We start from the raw sequence: 21,872 nt of genomic DNA, 5'->3' as shown, positions 1-21,872 counted from the left end.
AACTGTTGTTAGGGAACAAAGCAGAAGCTGCTTCAGTTTAGGGTCAAATAAGATACTTTATCTGGAACTTCTTTGGTGAAAAGGAAATTAGGGAATTGAAAAGAACTGGATATAAATTTACTTGTAGCAATTATTAATGAGTTCAAGATAAACCAGCACTCCATCCCAGAGAAAAACATCAAATAACCTTCTAAACATTTGTAGTCATCAGCATCATTAAGCTATTTTACATCTAATTAGTTCATACTGAAGAAGATTCCTTTACCTGAAACGTTCTAGCAAAATACTGCACACTTTTGAGTTATTCTACAATTTCCTCCAAAAGATGCCTATGTACATGATTATAGATTTCTAACAGATAATGAGTCCCTGCCTTTCGATAGGTCTAGAGTGTGTTATGTGGCTGTGCATGGACAAATTTTACTTCAGCAATAATAAATTTGATTTGGGAAAAGTTCCTTGTAGTTCCTGAGTATTAAAAACATATTAAGTCTGCATAGAAAGGACTGAGTGAACATATTGAGAATATAAGCAATTATTGTATCTCAGGTTAAACATCAAACTTATCTAACCCCTAATTTGGACAGATTTTATATAAAATATGCAGAATCATAGCATTATCCATTTTCAGTTAAAAAGCCTTATGAAAAGTACTAGAATGGCTATAGATCTGGGTGTTGGTTTCACTTTCAAACAAAAATAGTTTCTTCTTTTAAAAGTGCAGTAGAATATATCCCCCATTCATAATTGTAACAAATTTAGAATTCAGTAAAGAAATGACCTCAGGAACATACCCAAGTTTTTAAGGTAGATTTCTAGGTTATGGCCTAAAAGGCATTTTGATCTGAATTTATTTTATAACAATTTCAAATATACTTTTCTCAACTGTGTGTAGATATTTACAGGCACAAACACACAGTCAGATACAGTCATACACAAACACTTCACTTTCTATCAGATTAGGGTTAATTTTTTATTTTTATTATTGCAGGTCTCTTTTAGTATTGGCTAACAGAAAACCTATCCCCAACCTAACAGATTACACACATTCACACAGTCATTTCCACACTTTCTCACAGTGAAAATCTCTCTTACAAGATACCAGAAGGTTAAGAGAGAGACAATGTTTTTAATGGCTGGGTCTTGAGGACAACTCTGGTTACATTTAAATCTTAGTGCCAAGTGCACTAAGAATTCCCTGCCGCTGTAATTTTTGGATCAGTCTCATTAGAACTCGGGCCATGGAGAAAGTATAGTTTCTACTGATCTCTCCTCTAAACCACAGTGGTTAAGACAAGACTCCTTTTTGTTCTGGGCTATCTAATTCCCACGATCATGTGCTTCCTTTTCCCTTCTGAACTATCTAAATAAGGTTAAGGGAAAGTTCAAAGAATCATGCCTTGCCACTGGTATATGCTCTGGAGTTCTGAAGAATGAAAACTGGCTGATCCTCCTTAATAACAAAGTGGAAAAGAAACTATTAGTGATGTTCAAGAGAGGGTATCTATTTCCTTTCAGAACGTGAACTCAAAAGCCGAAATATCAAAGCTTAGAGCTACTCTTGGAAGACAGCTGTACAAGGCCAAAATTTCACAAACTCCAGACAACTATGAGTCACTTCCCCTTCTGAGCACATCTTTTTCTTACTGAAATCCCCTACCTATGATCTGACCACCTTACAACGGTTTGTACAAACTGACCCCAGATTATAACTTCAAAGTGTCTCATATAATTTCATACAAAGACTAAGATTCTTAAATGCTTAGAGCAGTTAATGAAGAGTGGTGCCTTTGATTCTCCAGCACCAGAAGGGTGCCTGCGTCAGTAGTATTTTGAAGATTATCTATTTGTAGCTACCTCAAGCATCACCCTGGGTTTCAAAGATTCTCCATTCTGCTACTAAGACTATGAATTTTAGGACTGACATAAATCCCTCATCCAGGATCACTACCAAAAACAAAACATGAAGTGATCAGGTGAGAGGTGGGGGGAGACAGAATAGGTTGAGTCAGGAAAGGAGTGCAAGAAGCTGATCCCAAATAAAAAGACAAATTAAGAAAGGAAAAACATTATGTATGTATATATAAACTAAAAGCAGAGCAATATGAATGCTTAATCTGGTGGGAAGCCAAGATAACATCTACAGAAAAGCCTGATGTGTCACAAGGCTCAGCCATAAGAGAAATAAGGCAATATAAAATAATGACCAAGGTATTTTGGTCACAGAATGGTCTCTTTTCTCCTCCCAGCCAACCCCTGCAAATGCATCTCTATATATCTTTTATATATATATTTGTATATATATATATAATATAGAATCTGTTTCTTGTTAAAAAGTATTTCAATGATCATATATATTTATCAAGGCATGATGGCTTTAGGAAGGGAGGGTCCATGATGGGGAAGCTGAGAAGACAAATGCAGGAAGGGGATGCTGGGGTAAGAAGAAACTATTTGGGGTCAAACAAATGCTCAAAGGGTGGCACCAACGAATTTTGACTAATATTTCTCACTTCAAGGAGGTACTGATGATAGGTGGGTGCCAGGACCCCATATCTTCTTTTGTATCCATTCCCCATTCTTCCCACCACCATGCATTTTAATGCCTCATGGCTCTTTCCCACATGTCTCTTGGACCCATGCTACTTTGCATCCCAGGGTTGATGGGTATGGCCCATGTGTCTCTGGCCCTGGGAGACTGATCTCAGAAGCCATTGCCACTGATATTAATTGACTGCAGATCCGCAACCTGCATGACGTTGATGCCACTGTTGGCGAGACGGGCAATACCCTCTGGACAGATGGCCTCCATGGCTACCATATTGGTGGTAATAAGGGCAGAAGGAGTGGCAGAGGCGCTGCCTTCTGAACCTGCCCCACTGTCCAGGGGCAAAGTGCCCACACTCAGAGCTACACCAGGGCCTCCCTTCTTATTCTGGTGGGTCTTGATATGCTTCGACAGGTGGTCACTCCTCATGAAACGCTTGGGACATTCAGGGCAGGCAAATTTCTTCTCACCTAAGTAAAGAATGAGAAACGTTATTTCAGAAAGTAGGGTAATCTTGTCTAATGCAACATTTTCAAACTATTTGGCCAGTTTTAAGTGATAAGAACAAAAATCTGTTAGAATGGGGTCAAACCTTTCAAAATCCCACTCAAAAATCTACCTTTTTTCTCATCTTTTTGGCAGGTTTGGGGCAGAGTTGGATCTGCACACAGGGTCTCATACATATAAAGCTCTTTTCCCTCTTAGTTTTCCAGTAACTCCAGTCCATTTTATGATCCATACATAAAATTTCAAATGTAAGCTGCTGCTCAGAAATACTTTCATTTTAATACACTCTATTTTGTTTTGACATTGTTATTACTAATTATTACTATTCCTTTTTATATACAGGTTTTTGCTCACCTGTGTGAGTACGTTTGTGCCTCTGTAGCTCATCCGAACGTGTGAAGCGTTTCCCACAGTATGACCAGGTACACATGAATGGCCTCTCGCCTGTGTGCCAACGCAAATGTGCCCGTAGGTGTGAGGTCTTGCCATATACTTTGCCACATCCCTGCATGTGGCAAATGTGCTGTTTCTTTTTACCAGGATCCCCAGAACCCCTGAAAATGAAAAGATGGCAGCAACTCATCATTAATTCTTTTCTTTTCTTTTTTTTTCTTTGGGCCACACCCATTAGATGCTCAGGGGTTACTCCTGGCTAAGCGCTCAGAAATTGCCCCGGGGCCATAAGGGACGCCAAGGAATCAAACCTTGGTCCTTCCTTGGCTAGCGCTTGCAAGGCAGACACCTTACCTCTAGCGCCACCTCGCCGGCCAACTCATCATTAATTCTTTTATTTTTTTTTAGTTTTTGGGTCACACCCGGTGGTGCTCAGGGGTTACTCCTGGCTGTCTGCTCAGAAATAGCTCCTGGCAGGCACCGAGGACCATATGGGACACCGGGATTCGAACCAACCACCTTTGGTCCTGGATTGGCTGCTTGCAAGGCAAACGCTGCTGTGCTATCTCTCCAGGCCCTCATCATTAATTCTAAAGACATATATTAAAGATCAAATGTCAACAGTTATCTGACCCATTCAAATTTTAGTTTTTTGGGGCCGGAGAGATAGCATGGAGGTAAGGCGTTTGCCTCTCATGCAGGAGGTCATCGGTTCGAATCCCGGCGTCCCATATATGGTCCTCCCGTGCCTGCCAGGAGCAATTTCTGAGCCTGGAGCCAGGAATAACCCCTGAGCACTGCCGGGTGTGACCCAAAAACCACAAAAAAAAAAAAAAAAAAAAAAAAAAAAATTTTAGTTTTTAATGGGGGGATGAGGCATGGAAAGACAGTACAGCAGATAAGGCACTTTCCCTACACATGGCTGCCCTGGATTTGGTTGCAAAAACCTGTAAATTTCCCCAAGCCTGCCAGGAGTGATCCCCGACCATAGAGCCAGGGTTTAGTTCTGGGCACAGTAAAGTGTCACCCAGAAACAAACAAAGGGGTAAGGGATTCCTGACTGTGCTTGGGGACAATGTGGTGCTGCAGATTGAAGAGTGTACCTAACACCTACCTGAATACACAGTGCTCTATCATTTGAGTCACATCCCAGGACTTTCCCCTCTATTTATTTATTTTTTGGGTTTTGGGTCACACCTGGCAGTACTCAGGGGTCACACCTGGCTCCAGTCTCAGAAATTGTTCCTGGCAGGCTCAGGGGACCACATGGAATGCCGGGATTTGAAACACCAATCTGCACGCAAGGAAACGCCTTACCTCCATGCTATCTCTCCAGACCCTCCCCTCACTTTAATTTTTATTGTTTTGTAGTCTCACAGATTGATTTTGGGACCTTTGTTAGTGGTGCTCAGAGGTTATTCCAGCTTTGTGCTTGGAAAAGGGGTCATTCCAATAATACTTAGGGACTATATAGTACCCAAACCTTGACCTCCCGCATGCAAAACATAAGTTCAGCTTTTTGTGGTATCTCTTTGATCCTAGGGCTAGCACTCCCAGTTGAAGTACACAAGATATGGTTGTACTGCTCACTGGGAGAAGGGTTTGAATGGTGAGGATACTGCAGTGCCAATACACATGCTTACCAAAGGCTGCACTTTCTGGCTCATAGATTTTTTTTCTTTTTTTTTTTTTTTTGGTTTTTGGGCCACACCCGGTGACGCTCAGGGGTTACTCCTGACTATGTGCTCAGAAGTTGCTCCTGGCTTGGGGGACCATATGGGACACCGGGGGATCGAACCTCGGTCCGTCCAAGGCTAGCACAGGCAAGGCAGGCACCTTACCTTTAGCGCCACCGCCCGGCCCCAATTTTTTTTCTTTTTGAGCCACACTTAGAGGTACTCAGGATCAACTCATGGCTCTGCAAGACAAGCACCCTACCTGTTGTATTATTGCTCTGTTCCCCTCATAGTTCTTTGTAATTGCTGTAATTCCAATGATAGCACTCCTTTTTGCAGTACTTACACACATCTATAGTATGGTAGGAAATAGCTTGTTGTTCTAGGGATTGCAGATTAATTCATAACCATATATGCTTGCAAAGTCACTGCACTAATGATACAGGACCATAATTTTTTGTTTGTTTGTTTGTTTTTTGGTCACACCCGGCAGTGCTCAGGGGTCACTCCTGGCTCCACGCTCAGAAATCGCCCCCAGCAGGCTCGGGGGACCATATGGGATGTTGGGATTCGAACCAATGACCTTCTGCATGAAAGGCAAACGCCTTATCTCCATGCTATCTCTCCAGCCCCCATAATTTTTTATTTTGAGGAGGGGTTTGGGGTACTACCCAGCAGCTTCCCAAAGTTGGGGACCATGCAGTAACAGGAATAGAAACTGGGGCCTCAGGGCTGGAGATATAACATAGATACAACAAGGGTGTTTGCCTTGCACACAGCTGATCCAGGATAGAAGGTAGTTCGAATCCCGGCATCCCATATAGTCCCCTGTGCCTGCCAGAAGTGATTTTTTTTTTTTCAGTTTGTTCACCTGGATGATGTTCAGGGTTTACTCCTGGCTATGCACTCAGAAATTGGTCCTGGCTTAGGGAACTATATCGGATGCCGGGGATCAAACCCAGATCCGTCCTGGGTCAGCTGCAAATGCCCTACTGCTATGCTATTGCTCCAGTCCAGGAACGATTTCTGAGTGCAGAGCCAGGAGTAACCCCTGAATGCTGCTGAATGTAACCCAAAAACAAGCAAACAAAAAAAGAAATGGGGCTTATATATCATGCCAGGCTTGTACTCCAGCCTTTTAAGCTAAATTTCTGGTTCTAGATCTTTTTCTTTTTGAAACATGCAAATGATTCTGGATCTTAATACCTAAAATTAAAACGAAAGGCTTCCTTTATAAAGGTTGCTTTTTTCCTACTTCCTGTTACTGAAAATTTTTTCATGTTGGATATTTGAAAAGATGATAACCCTTTGTGGGGTATTTTTGGTAGGGGCATGGTCATACTTGGCAATGCTTAGAGCTTATTCCTGGCTCTATGATCAATGATCACTCCTGATGGGCTTGGAGGACATGTGGGGTGTTGGAAATTAAACCTGGGTCAGCTGCATGCAAAGATATCATCTACCCATAATTTTTTTGTTTGTTTTTTTTTTTGTTTTTGTTTTTTGGGTCACACCCAGCAATGCTCAGGGATTACTCCTGGCTCTATGCTCAGAAATTGCTCCTGAAAAAAAAAAAAAGAAGAAGAAAAAAAAGAAATTGCTCCTGGCAGGCTTGGGGGGCCATATGGGATGCCAGAATTTAAACCACTGTCCTACTGTATTCAAGGCAAAACGCCCTACCTCCATGCTATCTCTCAGGCCCCACCTACCCATAATTCTATCACTCTGACTCTGATAATCACTCTAATAGCATGATTTCTGCAGTCTGTGAGATATCATCTTGTATTTTTCACGAATTTTACATCTCAATACATTCATTATCCATGAGAATTACTATGAACACGGTATGAACCTAACAAGAGGTTATTATCTCCACTGAAACACTTGGAAAAGAACTATATAGAAAGTACAATGCTAACTGGAGCGGTATTATAGAAGTTAAGTCACTTGCCTTACATGCAATCCAGTTCATGCCCTGCACCTCATATGGTCACCGTAACAATGCCAGGAGTGACCCTTGAGCACAGAGCCTGAATAAGACCTGAGCACTGCTGTGTGGCCCAAAAACAAAAAATCTGGGGGCATAAGAGAAAGTATAGGGGTTAAGGTGCATACATTATATACAGTCAACCTTGGTTCAATCTCCAACACCATTTATGGCCTCCTGAATACTCCCTAAGCAGTCAGAGGAATTTCTATCTGAGCTAAATGTTGTCTCCCATATACAAAAACACACTGAGCTCTCCTTCAGCCTAAACTATATTATTTATAATCTTTTTTTTTGTTTTGTTTTTGGGTCACGAGGTGAAGCTCAGAGGTTATTCCTGGCTGTGCGCTCAGAAATCGCCCCATGGCAGCGTGCCAAAGCAAACAACGCCTACTTCGGTACTATCTCTCTGGCCCCTATTTTCTTTATAATCTTAAAAGACACACTGAAACAAAGTATGTGCAATTCCTTGAAACAAAAAGAAAGGGAAGATGGAACAATAATATAAAACTTTAAAGGGCAGGGCCAGAGAAATAGCATGGAGGTAGGGCATTTGCCTTGCATGCAGAAAGACAGTGGTTCGCACCCCAGCATCCCAGCCTGCCAGGAGTGATTTCTGAGCTTAGAGCCAGGAGTAACCCCTGAGCGCTGCTGGGTAAGGACCCCCCCCCCCAATTTTTTTTCCAAAAAAAAAAAAAAATTTAAAGAGGCTAAGGAGAATGCTCAAAGGACTAAGAACATGCTTTGTATTCAGAGACTCTAATTTGATGCCTAATACTGTATGGTCCTCCCAGCAGCATTGGGTATGCTCAAAAAATAGAGAGAGGAGAGAAAGGAGAGAAAAGAGAAAAAAAGGATAGAGAGAGAAGAGAGGAGAAAGAGAGACAAGAATGACAGTACAACAGGTAAAGCATTTGCATACATGTAGCAGATCTGGGTTCTATCCCTAGTACCATATATAATTTTCTGAGGCCTGCCAGGCATGATCTCTGAACACAGACCAAAGAGTAAGGCCTGAACATTGCTGGGTATTGTACAAAAGCTAAAAAAAAAGAAGAGGGGGACACCAACTAAGACAACTCACCTTCCTTCACTGTCTTTACAGTAGGGGCAGGTACATGCTTCTCGTCGGGTCCTGCGACCAGCTTGGGGCTGGGGATCAGGGCTATTCTCTCCTTCCTCTCCACCTGCTGCGTCATCATGTATTCCATCACCACCAGCCCCATGGAGGCCAAGCTGAGCTGCATGATCACCTAAAATTGATAGTAAAAAGTCAAGATAAGAAGAGGATATTCTCACAGTTGCAGGCATCTCAGTAAAACAATAGTTACAAGTACCATTTCTTCAAAGTTCAGAAGTCAAATTAACTGATAACATCTTTAAAATATCAAGTACCATCACTAAAAATAGAGACAAAAATATGGAAAATAAGGACCAGGAGATGATGATACAGTTAGGGCTCAGGCCTAATCCAAATGTAAAGGCAAGCCGGTGAAAAAGCATGGAGGTAAGGTAAGGTGTTTGCCTTCCATGCAGAAGGACGGTGGTTCAAATCCCGGCATCCCATATGGTCCCCCATATGCCTGCCAGGGACAATTTCTGAGTGTAGAGCCAGGAGGAACCCCTGCGCGCTGCCGGGTGGTGACCAAAAAAAAAAAAAAAAAAAAAAACCACACCAAAAAAAACAAATGTAAAGGCAAGATGATTTCAGAGCGCATAGCCAGGAGCCCTGAGCGTCACTGGGTGTGGCCAAAAAAACCAAAACAAAACAAAAAAAAGAATAGCTCCTAAGCACCACTCGGCGTGCTCAACCCCCAATCTTTTTTTTTTTTTTTTTTTTTTTGGTTTTTGGGCCACACCCGGCGGTGCTCAGGGGTTACTCCTGGCTGTCTGCTCAGAACCAACCACCTTTGGTCCTGGATCGGCTGCTTGCAAGGCAAACGCCGCTGTGCTATCTCTCCGGGCCCTCAACCCCCAATCTTTCCCACAAAAAGTGTTTTGTAGGGGCCAGAGTTTTAGCACAGCAGTAGGGTGTTTGCCTTTCATGTGGCTGACCTGGAATGAACCCGGGTTTGATTCTCAGCAGCCATATGGTCCCTAGAGTCTGCCAGGAGTGATTTCTAAGGACAAAGCCAGGAGTAAACCCGCGCACACATGCACGCACACGCACACACACACACACCCAAAAAACCCGGGTGTGACCCAAAAAACAACCAACCAACCAACCAACCACACACACACACACACACACACACACCCCACACGTTTTTTGTATTTAGGAGTTGTATTTAGGAGTTTTTTCCCTGGTGATACCACCAGTAGTGATCCTACCAGATATCATCCTAAAAACAAGCGAACAGGCTAATCCAGCCAAATTTTAAGTTTTTTTTTTATTTCGGTCACACCCAGCAGCGCTCAGGGGTTACTCCTGGCTCTACACTCATAACTTGTTCCTGGCATGCTCAGGGGACCATATGGGATACCGGGATCCGTTGTCCTTTTGTCCACCGTCCTTGTGCATGCAAAAGAATAGCTCCTAAGCACACCGAGTGGTGCTTAGGAGCTATTCTTTTTTTTGTTTTGTTTTGTTTTGTTTTTGGCTACACCCAGTGACGCTCAGGGTTGCTCCTGGCACAATGCCCTACCTCCATGCTATCTCTCTGGCCCCAAATTTTAAGATTTTTATTTAAAAAAGGTATATGCTGGTCTTCCTTGTACTTATCAATTTTATAAAGAAAACTAAGTAAATGGGGATTGGTGAGCTATGTCATCTAGAAACATTGCAATAATGCTGGCAATTTTTCCCTGTTTTTGTTTTTAAGCCATACCACTGTGCTCAGGGTACTCTTAGCTCTGTTCTCAGGAATCATTCCTGGTGGCTTAGGGGATCATAATTGATACAGGAGATTGAACCCAGTTCAGTTACGTGCAAGGCAAGCATCCTACCCACTATACTATTACTCTAGTCCTATAATGATGAAAAGAAAGTTGCACTAGGGGCCAGCGTGGTGGTGCTAGAGGGAAGGTGCCTGCCTTGCCTGCGCTAGCCTAGGATGGACCGCAGTTCGATCCCCCGGTGTCCCATATGGTCCCCAAGCCAGGAGCGACTTCTGAGCGCATAGCCAGGAGTAACCCCTGAGCGTCACCGGGTGTGGCCCAAAAAACAAAAAAAAAAAAAAAAAAAAAAAAAGAAAGTTGCACTCCTATCTTCCTTGCATTACTATTCACAATAGCCAGAATCTGGAAACAATCCAAATGTCTAAGAACAAATGAGTGGATAAAAGAATTATGGTGTTGGGGCCAGAGAGATAGCACAGCGGTAAGGCATTTGCCTTAGATGCAGAAGAACAGTGATTCAAATCCCGGCATCCCATATGGTCCCCAGAGCCTACCAGGAGCGATTTCTGAGCAAGAAGCCAGGAGTAACCCCTGAGCGCTACCGGGTGTGACCCCCCCAAAAAATTATGGTGCATCTATGCAATGGTATACTATGCACCCATAAGGAAAAATAAAATTTGCTTATACATGAGTAGACATGAAGACTACCATACTAAGTGAAATGAGTCAGAGGATGATGGACAGACACAGAATCATGGCATTCTATGGCATTTGTGGGATATTAAAAATAAAGAAATGAGACCCGAGAGATAGCATGGAGGTAAGGTGTTTGCCTTTCATGCAGAAGTTCATTGGTTGGAATCCCGGCATCCTATATGGTCCCCTGAGCCTGCCAGGAGCGATTTCTGAGCATGGAGCCAGGTATGACCCAAAAACCAAAAAAAAAAAGAAAAAAAGAAAAAATTTAGAATGGAGGGAACAGCACAGAGGTTAAGGGCATTTCAGCTCAATCCCTAGCATGGAACAGCCCCCTGAGAGTATCTGGGAATTGCCCTATACTGCCCTTAAAACATCATAGAGTGGCACCGGTGATCTCCAGGCCTCCTGAGCCTGAGCACTGTTTGGTAGACTCTCTCCAAATCTTTTTTTAGATCAGACTCAGTGGTAAACCCGTTTGATCCTGGTACCTTATGTAGTTTCCCAAGCCCCACAAGGAGCGATCCCTGAGTACCACCAGTACAGTGCAGTCAGCAATGACTACAAAGTCTCTGGCCACTAGGTGTCACCGTAACGAAATGATAGATGGGTGTTTTTGTTTTGTTTTGTTTTTTTGGGTCACACCCAGTGGACCTCAGGGGTTACTCCTGACTCTAGTCAGAAATCGATCCTAGCAGGCTGGGGGGGGGGGGGGGAGAACCATATGGGGTACCGGGATTCCAACGACTGTCCTGCATATAAGGTAAAGGCTTTACCTCCATGCTATCTCTCGAGCCCAGATGGGTGGCTTTTAAAGTCTTCTAGGACAAGGTTTAAAAAAAACAAGGTGGAAAATAAAAAAAACAGGGCCCGGAGAGATAGCACAGCGGTGTTTGCCTTACAAGCAGCCGATCCAGGACCAAAGGTGGTTGGTTCGAATCCTGGTGTCCCATATGGTCCCCTGTGCCTGCCAGGAGCTATTTCTGAGCAGACAGCCAGGAGTAACCCCTGAGCACTGCCGGGTGTGGCCCAAAAACCAAAAATAAATAAATAAATAAATAAAATAAAATAAATAAAAAATAAAATATAGGGGCCGGGAAGGTGGCGCTAGAGGTAAGGTGTCTGCCTTGCAAGCGCTAGCATAGGACGGACCACGGTTCGATCCCCCGGCGTCCCATATGGTCCCCCCAAGCCAGGGGCGATTTCTGAGCACATAGCCAGGAGTAACCCCTGAGCATCAAACGGGTGTGACCCAAAAACCAAAATAAATAAATAAATAAATAAATAAATAAATAAATAAATAAAACAAGGTAGGGTAAAGTATAACTTTTTTTTTTTGGTTTTTGGGCCACACCCGTTTGACGCTCAGGGGTTACTCCTGGCTATGTGCTCAGAAATCGCCCCTGGCTTGGGGGGACCATATGGGACGCCGGGGGATCGAACCGTGGTCCTTCCTTGGCTAGCGCTTGCAAGGCAGACACCTTACCTCCAGCGCCACCTACCCGGCCCAAGTATAACTTTTTTGTTGTTGTTTTTTGGGTTACACCCAGCAGCACTCAGAAGTTACTTCTCGCTCTATGCTCAGAAATCACTCCTGGCAGGCTCCGGGGACCATATGGGATGCCAGGATTCTAACCACCGTCCTTCTGCGTGCAAGTCAAATGCCATACATCTATGCTATCTCCCCGGCTCCCCAGTATAGAATTTTTTTTTTTTGGTGACCAAAGTGCATTACAAATCTTTTTTTTTTTTTCCGGGCCACACCTGTTTGCTCAGTGGTTACTCCTGGCTAAGCACTCAGAAATTGCCCCTGGCTTGGGGGCACCATATGGGACGCTGGGATCGAACCTCGGTCCTTCCTTGGCTAGCGCTTGCAAGGCAGACACCTTGCCTCTAGCGCCACCTCGCCGGCCCCATCATTACAAATCTTTCACTGCATTTTTTTTTCCTGAGTATAAAATTTTTAAATAGAAACATTTGATGAAATACTATTGTATCTTAAACTATCTAGTTGTAAAACTAGACTTTTTTTTCCTGGTTTTGGAGCCACACCTGGTGGTGCTCAGGGGTTACTTAGCTCTGCGCTCAGGAATTACTCCTAGTAAGTCTAGGAGAACAGTATAGAACAGGGGTGGCGAACAAGTTCCACACAAAGAGCCAAAAATTTAAACTGTGGGAGTCAGAGAGCATCACCAGGCAGTGACCTGCCAAAACAGACAAACACTCACACAAAAGCATATAATTTTAACAATAACATATTAAACACATATTGCATTTTGCCATTTTGAGTGAGGGTAAAAATCCTGCAGTGATGGTGAGGGTGTGCTGCGTCCTCCACACTAAGAACTAACGGCAAGATGTGACACAACATGTGACACACGGTCGTTCCATGTCCCCCCCCCTCGCTGCCCCGTGCAGTTGTTTCCGAGAGATGGGAGACGGGATGATGCAGCCTGGGGGCGGGACGACATGCTCGGAGATCTCTCCGTAGAAGCAACAGAACAAAATCCAAACTTGGCAAAAAGCCACAGTATACAAAATAAGAGGCAAAGAGCCACATTCATTTTGGCCGGGAGCTGCGTGTTTGACACCCCTGGTATAGAATCTTGAGGAACGAACCCAGGTTGGCCACATGAAAGGCAAATGCCCCTACTCACTGTACCATCACTCCAACCCTAAAGCTAGAATTATTTTTTTTGTTTGGTATACTTTCCTTACTAAACACTCTAATTTGGAATCGGAGGAATAGCAGAGTGGTAAGGAGTAACCCTTGAGTACCACTAAGTGTGGCCAAAAATGAAAAAAAAAATTTACACATTGTGGGGCCGGAAAGATAGCATGCAGGTAGGACATTTGCCTTGCATGCAGATAAATGGTGGTTCAAATCCAAGCATCCCATATGGTCCTCTGAGCCTGCAAGGAGCAATTTCTGAGTGCTGCCAAGTGTGACCCAAAACCAAAAACCAAAAAAAATAAAAAATAAAAAATAAAAAATAAAAAATAAAAAAAATATATATATATAAAAGATAATATTGAATTAATCTCTTTAGAAATTTAAGTTTAGGGGGCTGGAGTGATAGCACAGAGTGTAGGGCGTTTGCCTTGCATACAGTTGAACTGGGTTCCCATATGGTTCCCCCCAAGCACAGCCAGAAGTGATTTCTGAGTACAAAGCCAAGAGTAACCCCTGAGCACCATAGGGTGTGACACCAAAAACAAAAAGAAAGAAATTCAAGTTCAGAGGCCTGAAAGAGTACAGTAGGTAAACCATTTCTCAACAACCCCATATGGTTCCGAGCCCTGCCAAAAAAAAAAAAAAAGTGCCCCCCCCAAAAAATAAGTTGCTGGATAAACATGCCACTTGTGCAGGCAAAGCACAGTGGAGTGTAGGATGCTTGCCTTGCACAGAACCAGACTAGGTTCAATCAGTCTCCAGCACGGTCCCTGAGCCTGCTAAGAGTGATCCCTGAATGTAGAGCCAGGAGTAAGCCCTAAGTACACCATCAAGTATGTACCCCAATCCCCCCCCAAAAAAAGGCCATTGCTTCTGTTTTTCTATTATGACTTAAGCTACAGAACCAAGGTAAACCAGGTGAATTCAGTTTCTGTTTCATTTCTCTGTCTCTCAACCCTTTCTCTCTTCCTTCAGCCTTTCATGTAGCAATGAAGGCAGCAGAAGCCCCTCCTGGGTAAATCTACTCACACCACGTTATAACCATCAGTTCTCTACTCTTAAACACTTGTTCATCCAGCACTGGCTATAAAGGAGGGATAGGGTAATTGATGATCTTGCCTAAGGCTACTTCTTGGAAGATCAGAAGCTCCCTCTCCCTAAATCCTGTTTGCAGTGCCTAGTCACTGGTATAAAGGTCATTTTTACCTACCTCACTCAGAGAATATCTTCTCCTATATTTTTTTTTGGAGGTGGGGACGTCTGGCAGTACTCAGGGCTTACTTGTAGCTTTGTGCTCAGGAGACCAAATGGGGTGCTAAGGACTGAACCTGGGTCAGCTGTGTGCAAGGTAAATTCCTTCCTACTGTACTATCACTCTAGCCCAAGAATGTTTTCTCTGCAAAGTCCTTTCAGAGACTCTATTACTGAATTCAGGAGATGGGGAGATGAATGTTCTCTAGAGATAAAGGAGGAAAAGTACGCAAGGATGACTCCATGGGAAGACAAAACAGTACCACAAGGGGTCACTCTTGAGTAAAGTCAGGAATAGCCCAAGAGAGCATTGCTGGGTGTGTATTTGGGGGGGGGGGCGGGGGGGGGGGTTGGGCCATACCCAGTGGTGCTCAGGGGTCACTCCTGGCTGTCTGCTCAGAAATAGCTCCTGGCAGGCACGGGGGACCATATGAGACACCGGGATTCGAACCACCTTAGGTCCTGGATTGGCTGCTTGCAAGGAAAACACGGCTGTGCTATCTCCGGGCCCTGCTGGATGTATTCTTAAAAACAATCTATTAGGGGCCAGAGAGATAGCATAGAGGTAATGCATTTGCCTTTCATGCAGAAGGTCATCGGTTCGAATCCCAGTGTCCCATATGGTCCCCTGTACCTGCCAGGAGCAATTTCTGAGCATGGAGCCAGGAGTAACCCGAGCACTGCTGAGTGTGACCCAAAAAAACCACTCCCCCCCCCCAAAAAAAAAAAACTATTAGCGTCCCCCCACCCCACCTCGTAAAAGCAAACTTAAGAGTCAGACACAGTGCCCGGAGAGATAGCACAGCGGCATTTGCCTTACAAGCAGCTGATCCAGGACCAAAGGTGGTTGGTTTGAATCCCGGTGTCCCATATGGTCCCCTGTGCCTGCCAGGAGCTATTTCTGAGCAGACAGCCAGGAGTAACCCCTGAGCACTGCCGGGTGTGGCCCAATAACCAAAAACTCAAAAAAAAAAAAAAAAAAAAGTCAGACACAATTTTTTTGCTTGGGGCCAATCATGATTTGATGCCTTGCACTCTATATGGTTCCTCTGCACCCCAGATGCATGGGCATAAGTCCAGAGAACCACTGGGTATGCCCCAAAACAAAACATTTTCAGGGAGCAAAGACACAAAGTACAGTGGATGAGGCTCTTCTCCTGCACAAAGCTTATCCAACTTTGATAAAGCCATTTGCTGGGGTACTCCGAGCCCCACCAGGGGTCACCCCTAAGCACAGAACCAGGAGTAACTCTGAACACTGCCAGGTATGGTGTTAACTAAAATAAAATGCTTTGGCAGAGCAGTCTCTGCAATAATGCAACCTGAGAGCAGTTTTTTGCCAAGTGGATAGTACTGTCCTGGGGTGGAGGATGGCCTCAAAATAAAAACACCTAAAACAAAACCTAGATCCTTCAATTGATTTGAAAGATTGAGCAGACAGGCCTTTTCATTTGCTCATGTATTCATTTGTGGCTTTCTGTAAATATCATTGTTAAATCACATTACACTGTGCAGCATAGCCTAAAAAAGAAGTGGTATCTCCCATTCTCTTATCACTTTTAATTGTATTCCTTTGTAAAAAGTAACATATAAATGTTGGGGGTGGGGAGAAAAATGTTACCCCACTAATAATTTAGTCTGCCCATTTCTTCTAATTGCTTTGTTTGTCTTCCTTAAAAATCTGTAGAAAGGGGGGCTGGAGAGATAGCATGTAGGTAAGGCATTTTCCTTTCATGCAGAAGGTCATCGGTTCAAATCCCAGCATCCCATATGGTCCCCCGAGCCTGCCAGGAGTGATTTCTGAGCATAGAGCCACGAGTAACCCCTGAGCACTGCTGGGTGTGACCCAAAAACCAAAAAAAAAAAAAAAGAAATAATACTGCTTTAATTTTTTTTTTTACTGTGACTACAGCCCAAATACTAAATGTTTTGTTTGTTTTGATCAAACCCGGCAGCGCTCATCACTCAGGGGTTACTTCTGGCTCTACACTCAGAAATCACTCCCAGGAGCCCGGAGAGATAGCACAGCGGCGTTTGCCTTGCAAGCAGCTGATCCAGGACCAAAGGTGGTTGGTTCGAATCCCGGTGTCCCATATGGTCCCCCGTGCCTGCCAGGAGCTATTTCTGAGCAGCCAGGAGTAACCCCTGAGCACCGCCGGATGTGGCCCAAAAACCGAAAAAAAAAAAAAAAAAAAAAAGAAATCACTCCCAGCAGGCTCAGGAGACCATATGGGATGCTGGGATTCAAACCACCATCCTTCTGCATACAAGGCAAATGCCTTACCTCCATGCTACTTCTCCGGCCCCCCAAAACACTAAGTTTTAAAGGAACCCTATAATACTTAAACTAAAATCAAAAAAATTTTTTTAGTTTTTGGTCACACCCCACAGCATTCAGCTCTGCACTCAAAGATCGTTCCTGGCAGGCTCAGGGGACCATATGGGATGCCAGGAATAGAACCCAGGTCTGTCCTGGGTCAGCCGCGTGCAAGGCACACACCCTATTGCTATGTTATATCTCTCTGGTTCTAAATAAATTTTAAAGGACTAATATCACACTAAGAAGTATATTAAAGAGGAGCCGGAGAGATAGTGTGGAGGTAAAGCGTTTGCCTTGCATGCAGAAGGACGGTGGTTTGAATCCCGGCATCCCATATCTCATATCCCCGAGCCTGCCAGGAGCGACTTCTGAGCATAGAGCCAGGAGGAACCCCTGAGCTCTTCAACAACAACCAAACAAAAAATAAAATTAATGCAAATATTGGACATACTAGATTACCTTATAGAAAATTTTTCTTGTAGGGGCCCGGAGAGATAGCACAGTGGCGTTTGCCTTGCAAGCAGCCAATCCAGGACCAAAGGTGGTTGGTTCAAATCCCGGTGTCCCATATGGTCCCCAGTGTCTGCCAGGAGCTATTTCTGAGCAGACAGCCAGGAATAACCCCTGAGCACCGCCGGGTGTGACCCAAAAAAAAAAAAAAGAAAAAGAAAATTTCTCTTGCATGACCTTTTGGTATAGAATGAGAATTTTAAACACATTTAGATAATCTAAAATTACTTAACATTGGGTTGGAGAGACAATAAGCACACTTGCTTTGCAGGCAGCCAACCCAAGTAGGATCCCCAGCATTCCATATGGTTCCCAAGTCTCACTAGGAATAATTCCTAAAAGCAGAATAAGGACTGAGCATATAGCCATGTGGGACTCCCCAAAAATAAAAACATTACTTAATATTAATGTTCAAAAAAGCACTCGTCTAAAATACAACTATTTTTTTGTTTTGTTTTGGTTTTTGGGCCACACCTGGTGGTGCTTAGGGCTTACTCCTGGCTGTCTGCTCAGAAATAGATCCTGGCAGGCACAGGGGACCATATGGGACACCGGGATTCGAACCAACTACGTTTGGTAATGGATCGGCTGCTTGCAAGGCAAACGCCGCTGTGCTATCTCTCCAGGCCCTAAAATACAACTATTTAACAAATTAGGCCTCAGCAATCTGAACCCAAGTATAGCAACACTTGGCAAAGCAACTCCGGTATCACATTCAACTTCACTTCGAAGAGAAGACATTTTCCTGACCCTGATAAAACTGAGCAGATGTTTAATTTTTATTTTTAGGGCCTGAAATTTGTTTCTTGAGTGAATTATAGCCACCAAGGAAATATGTTCTATTCTCCAGCCAAAACCCAGCACCACACTCTTTATTAGCAGAACTCCCACAAAGTCATCTAAATTACTCAATTCTTTCAAAGGTCGCCCCCATCAGGACTGAGCAGTGGTTAAGGAAGTTTTTTAAAAACTGAAGATTTTACAGGGCAATGGGAGGGCAGGACAAGACCTGAGATTATAACTACAAAATGAGAAAAAAAAAAGGTACAAACACAAAAGGAGGGTGTTCTTTAAAAAAATGGTTATACTGATAAATAACTGGGGCTGAAGACATAATACAGGAAGTACGGCGCCTGCCTTGCAAGTTCAAAACCAGTACCACATATGGTAGCGCAGGCCCCATCAGGAGTATCACCCTGAGCACAGACCCCAGAGTAAGGCACGGGCACAATTGGGTATAGCCCCAAGCAAACAAACAAAAATACAGAGCCCACATAACATTTTATTCTGAAAATTCTGAAAAGGAAGCCCAGTCTACTGGGTGGTCCTTCCACTACCACCACCAGAGGCAAAGCCATAAAAAATACAGGCATACACTATTGGTTGTTTTATTTTGGCTCTAAGTTTGTGCCTTTGCGTGTATATTTAGCTAATAAAAGTAAACAGTCAAAGTTAGTAAGACTACTTCAGAAATTTTGTCTTATTTTGCTTTTGTGCCACTTAAAATTTTTTTCCCTTATTTTTGGAGGGGGAGGGAGGTTTGTAGACCACAACAAGTAGTGCTGGAGACTTCAGGTTTGGTAATTGGGATATCATATGAAGCTGGATCCAACTGGAACTTTTGCACAAAGCATGTGCTCCAGCCATTTGAGCCATTTCCCTATTTTATTTATTTTATTTTATTTTTTTTTGGTTTTGGGGTCACACCTGGCGGTGCTCAGGGGTTACTCCTGGCTGTCTGCTCAGAAATAGCTCCTGGCAGGCATGGGGGACCATATGGGACACCAGGATTTGAACCAACCACCTTTGATCCTGGATCAGCTGCTTGCAAGGCAAACACCGCTGTGCTATCTTTCCGGGCCCCCCCCATTTTATTTTTTAATCATATTTTGTGATAGGTATGGTCCCAAACAAAAAATAAGAGTAACGTAATAGATTGGAAGTGAATCTTCTAAAACTATATAACTACTACTTCACTTTATAAAAATGTTCTATTTCTAGTCTCATCTATAGGATTTAAGAAAAATAAAAGACATTATTGTAATAATACCCAGAAACAATAGAGATGAAGGGTCTAAGGACTGGCCCATCATTTGAAGCTCACTACAAAAAGTGGTGAGTGCATTTAGTGCACACAGACAACTATCATGACAATGGTAATGACTGAGAGAAGTAAAATGCCTGTCTCGAATATAGGCAGTGTTTGCAGAGGAGTGAGATGGGGGCATTGATCTTGGGAATGTTGCATTGGTGAAAGGAGTTGTTCTTTTTTTTTTTTTTTTTTTTGGTAGTGCTCAGGGGTTACTCCTGGCTCTATGCTCAGAAATTGCTCCTGGCAGGCTTGGGGGACTATATGAGATACCCGGATTCAAACCACCGACCTTCTGCATGCAAGGCAAACGCCTTACCTCTATGCTATCTCTCCGGCCCCAGGGGGGCGTTGTTCTTAAGACTGAAACCCAACTACAAACATATTTGAAATCATGGTGCTTAAATAAAGATATTAAAAAATAGGGCCATGGGGCCGGAGAGATAGCACTGCGGTGTTTGCCTTGCAAGCAGCCGACTCAGGACCTAAGGTGCTTGGTTCGAATCCCGGAGTCCCATATGGTCCCCTGTGCCTACCAGGACCTATTTCTGAGCAGATAGCCAGGAGTAACCCCTGAGCACCGCTGGGTGTAGCCCAAACACCCCCCCCCAAAATAGGGCCACTCTCTTCCTTTCTTCTCTCTCCCTTTCTCTCTCTCCCTCCCTTAAAGGGTCCAAACAAAAAATAATAATAATAATAATAAATAAATAAAAAATAGGGCCAGAGATAGCACAGTGGTAGGGCATTTACCTTGCAAGCAGCCAACCCAGGACCAAAGGTGGCTCGAATTCCAGCATCCCATAAGGTCCCCCGTGCTTATCAGGAGCAATTTCTGAGCAGATAACGAGAGTAACCCCTGAGTGCTGCCAAGTGTGGCCCAAAAACCAAAAAATAAACAAACAAAAAATGTTCTGTTCCTTTTTTTTTTTTTGGGGGGGGGGGGCTTTGTGCTACAAACAGAAGTGCTAAGGGGTCACTCCTGAAAAAAAAAAAAAAAAAGGAAGAGGACCGGAGCAGTGAAGCAAGCTGTAGAGGGTGTTTTACCCTGCACAGCTAACCTAGGATGAACCATGGTTTGATCCCGATGTCCCATATGGTCCCCCAAGCCAGGAGAGATTTCTGAGCGCATAGCCAGCAGTAACCCCTAAGCGTCACTGGGTGGGCCCAAAACAAAAATAAAAAAATTAAAAAAAGAAAGGAAGGGGCTGGAGAGATAGCACAGCGGTGGGGCGTTTGCCTTGCACACAGCTGATTTGAACAGTGGTGGTTTGAATCCCAGCATCCCATATGGTCCCCCCATGCCTGCCAGGAGTGACTTCTAAGCGCAGAACCAGGAGTAACTACTGAGTGTTGCTGGGTATAACCCAAAAACCAAAAACCAAAAAAAAAAAAAGATAGGAAAATATCAACTAACTTGTACAAGTGTTCCACAATTTAAAAATGAAACTTCTGGGGGCCGGGCGGTGGCGCTAAAGGTAAGGTGCCTGCCTTGCCTGCGCTAGCCTTGGACGGACCGCAGTTCGATCCCCTGGTGTCCCATATGGTCCCCCAAGCCAGGAGCAACTTCTGAGCACATAGCCAGGAGTAACCCCTGAGCGTTACTGGGTGTGGCCCAAAAACCAAAAAAAAAAAAAAAAAAAAAAAAAAAAGAATAAAAATGAAACTTCTACCTTTAAAAAAAACACTATTAATGAAGTATAGTCTTAGATCTTCTCAAAATGGCCTTTCAGTATGGCATTCTCCATTAGTGAATGGCAAGCTGTTGCTATCATACAGTAAGGCATGCATTTTCTTGAGCTCACAGATCAACAATAACAACTAGGTAGCCCTATCTTATGACATTAAATGGCAGACTTCCCCAGAGCATGATTTAGCAATGAGAGCACCTCATAACTATTCTCTAGAACCTAAATTATAAACCTTTTAGAAACTACAAGGATTGTTGTTGTTACTATTAACTGGAAAAATTCCACAACTCTGCTTTCCCTAGGAAAAGAGGCAAAACCACTGGATACGACAAACTAAAAGCAAAGAGAAAATAAACATGCTCATGTAGATTTCCCAAAGTGCCTCATTTTCCAGGCTGTAAGGGAGCTCAGTTTTTATTAAACTTTTTCCATTCTTAATCCTTTAATTTTAGCACAGAAAACTTCCAGCTCTAAAGTATTACATTTCAAGAAGACTTGAACATGTAATAGATATATTTTCTAAGACATTTTAAACAATCTCAAAAATTTCTATGATATTCCAGTTTCAACTAAAAGGTAATGTACCAGCAGCCAGATTTTAGAAAAGTTAGAGCTATGGGGACACAAGTGATAATACAGAAAACAAGGCATTTGCCTTGCACTCAGCTGACCCAGGTTCAATACTGGGCAACCCA

General features: G+C 43.5%; 1 protein-coding gene across 1 annotated transcript in view; it reads right to left on the bottom strand.

Annotated features, from left to right (window-relative positions):
* Positions 1 to 959: 959 nt before the first annotated feature.
* SP1 (Sp1 transcription factor) overlaps positions 960 to 21,872 on the bottom strand; it is a 31,787-nt gene continuing 10,874 nt past the window's right edge. Inside the window, exons 4-6 of the mRNA XM_049782975.1 lie at positions 8,196 to 8,364; positions 3,410 to 3,609; positions 960 to 3,018 (exon numbers count right to left, since the gene is read on the bottom strand). Of these exons, the coding sequence (XP_049638932.1) occupies positions 2,705 to 3,018; positions 3,410 to 3,609; positions 8,196 to 8,364 (683 nt within the window). The 3' untranslated portion in view covers positions 960 to 2,704. The remainder of the gene's footprint in view (positions 3,019 to 3,409; positions 3,610 to 8,195; positions 8,365 to 21,872) is intronic.

The sequence above is a fragment of the Suncus etruscus genome, chromosome 11, assembly GCF_024139225.1.
Source record: "Suncus etruscus isolate mSunEtr1 chromosome 11, mSunEtr1.pri.cur, whole genome shotgun sequence".
Taxonomy (NCBI): domain Eukaryota; kingdom Metazoa; phylum Chordata; class Mammalia; order Eulipotyphla; family Soricidae; genus Suncus; species Suncus etruscus.
The sequence above is the reverse complement of the archived record's forward strand: the minus strand, read 5'-3'. Positions and strand labels throughout refer to the sequence as shown.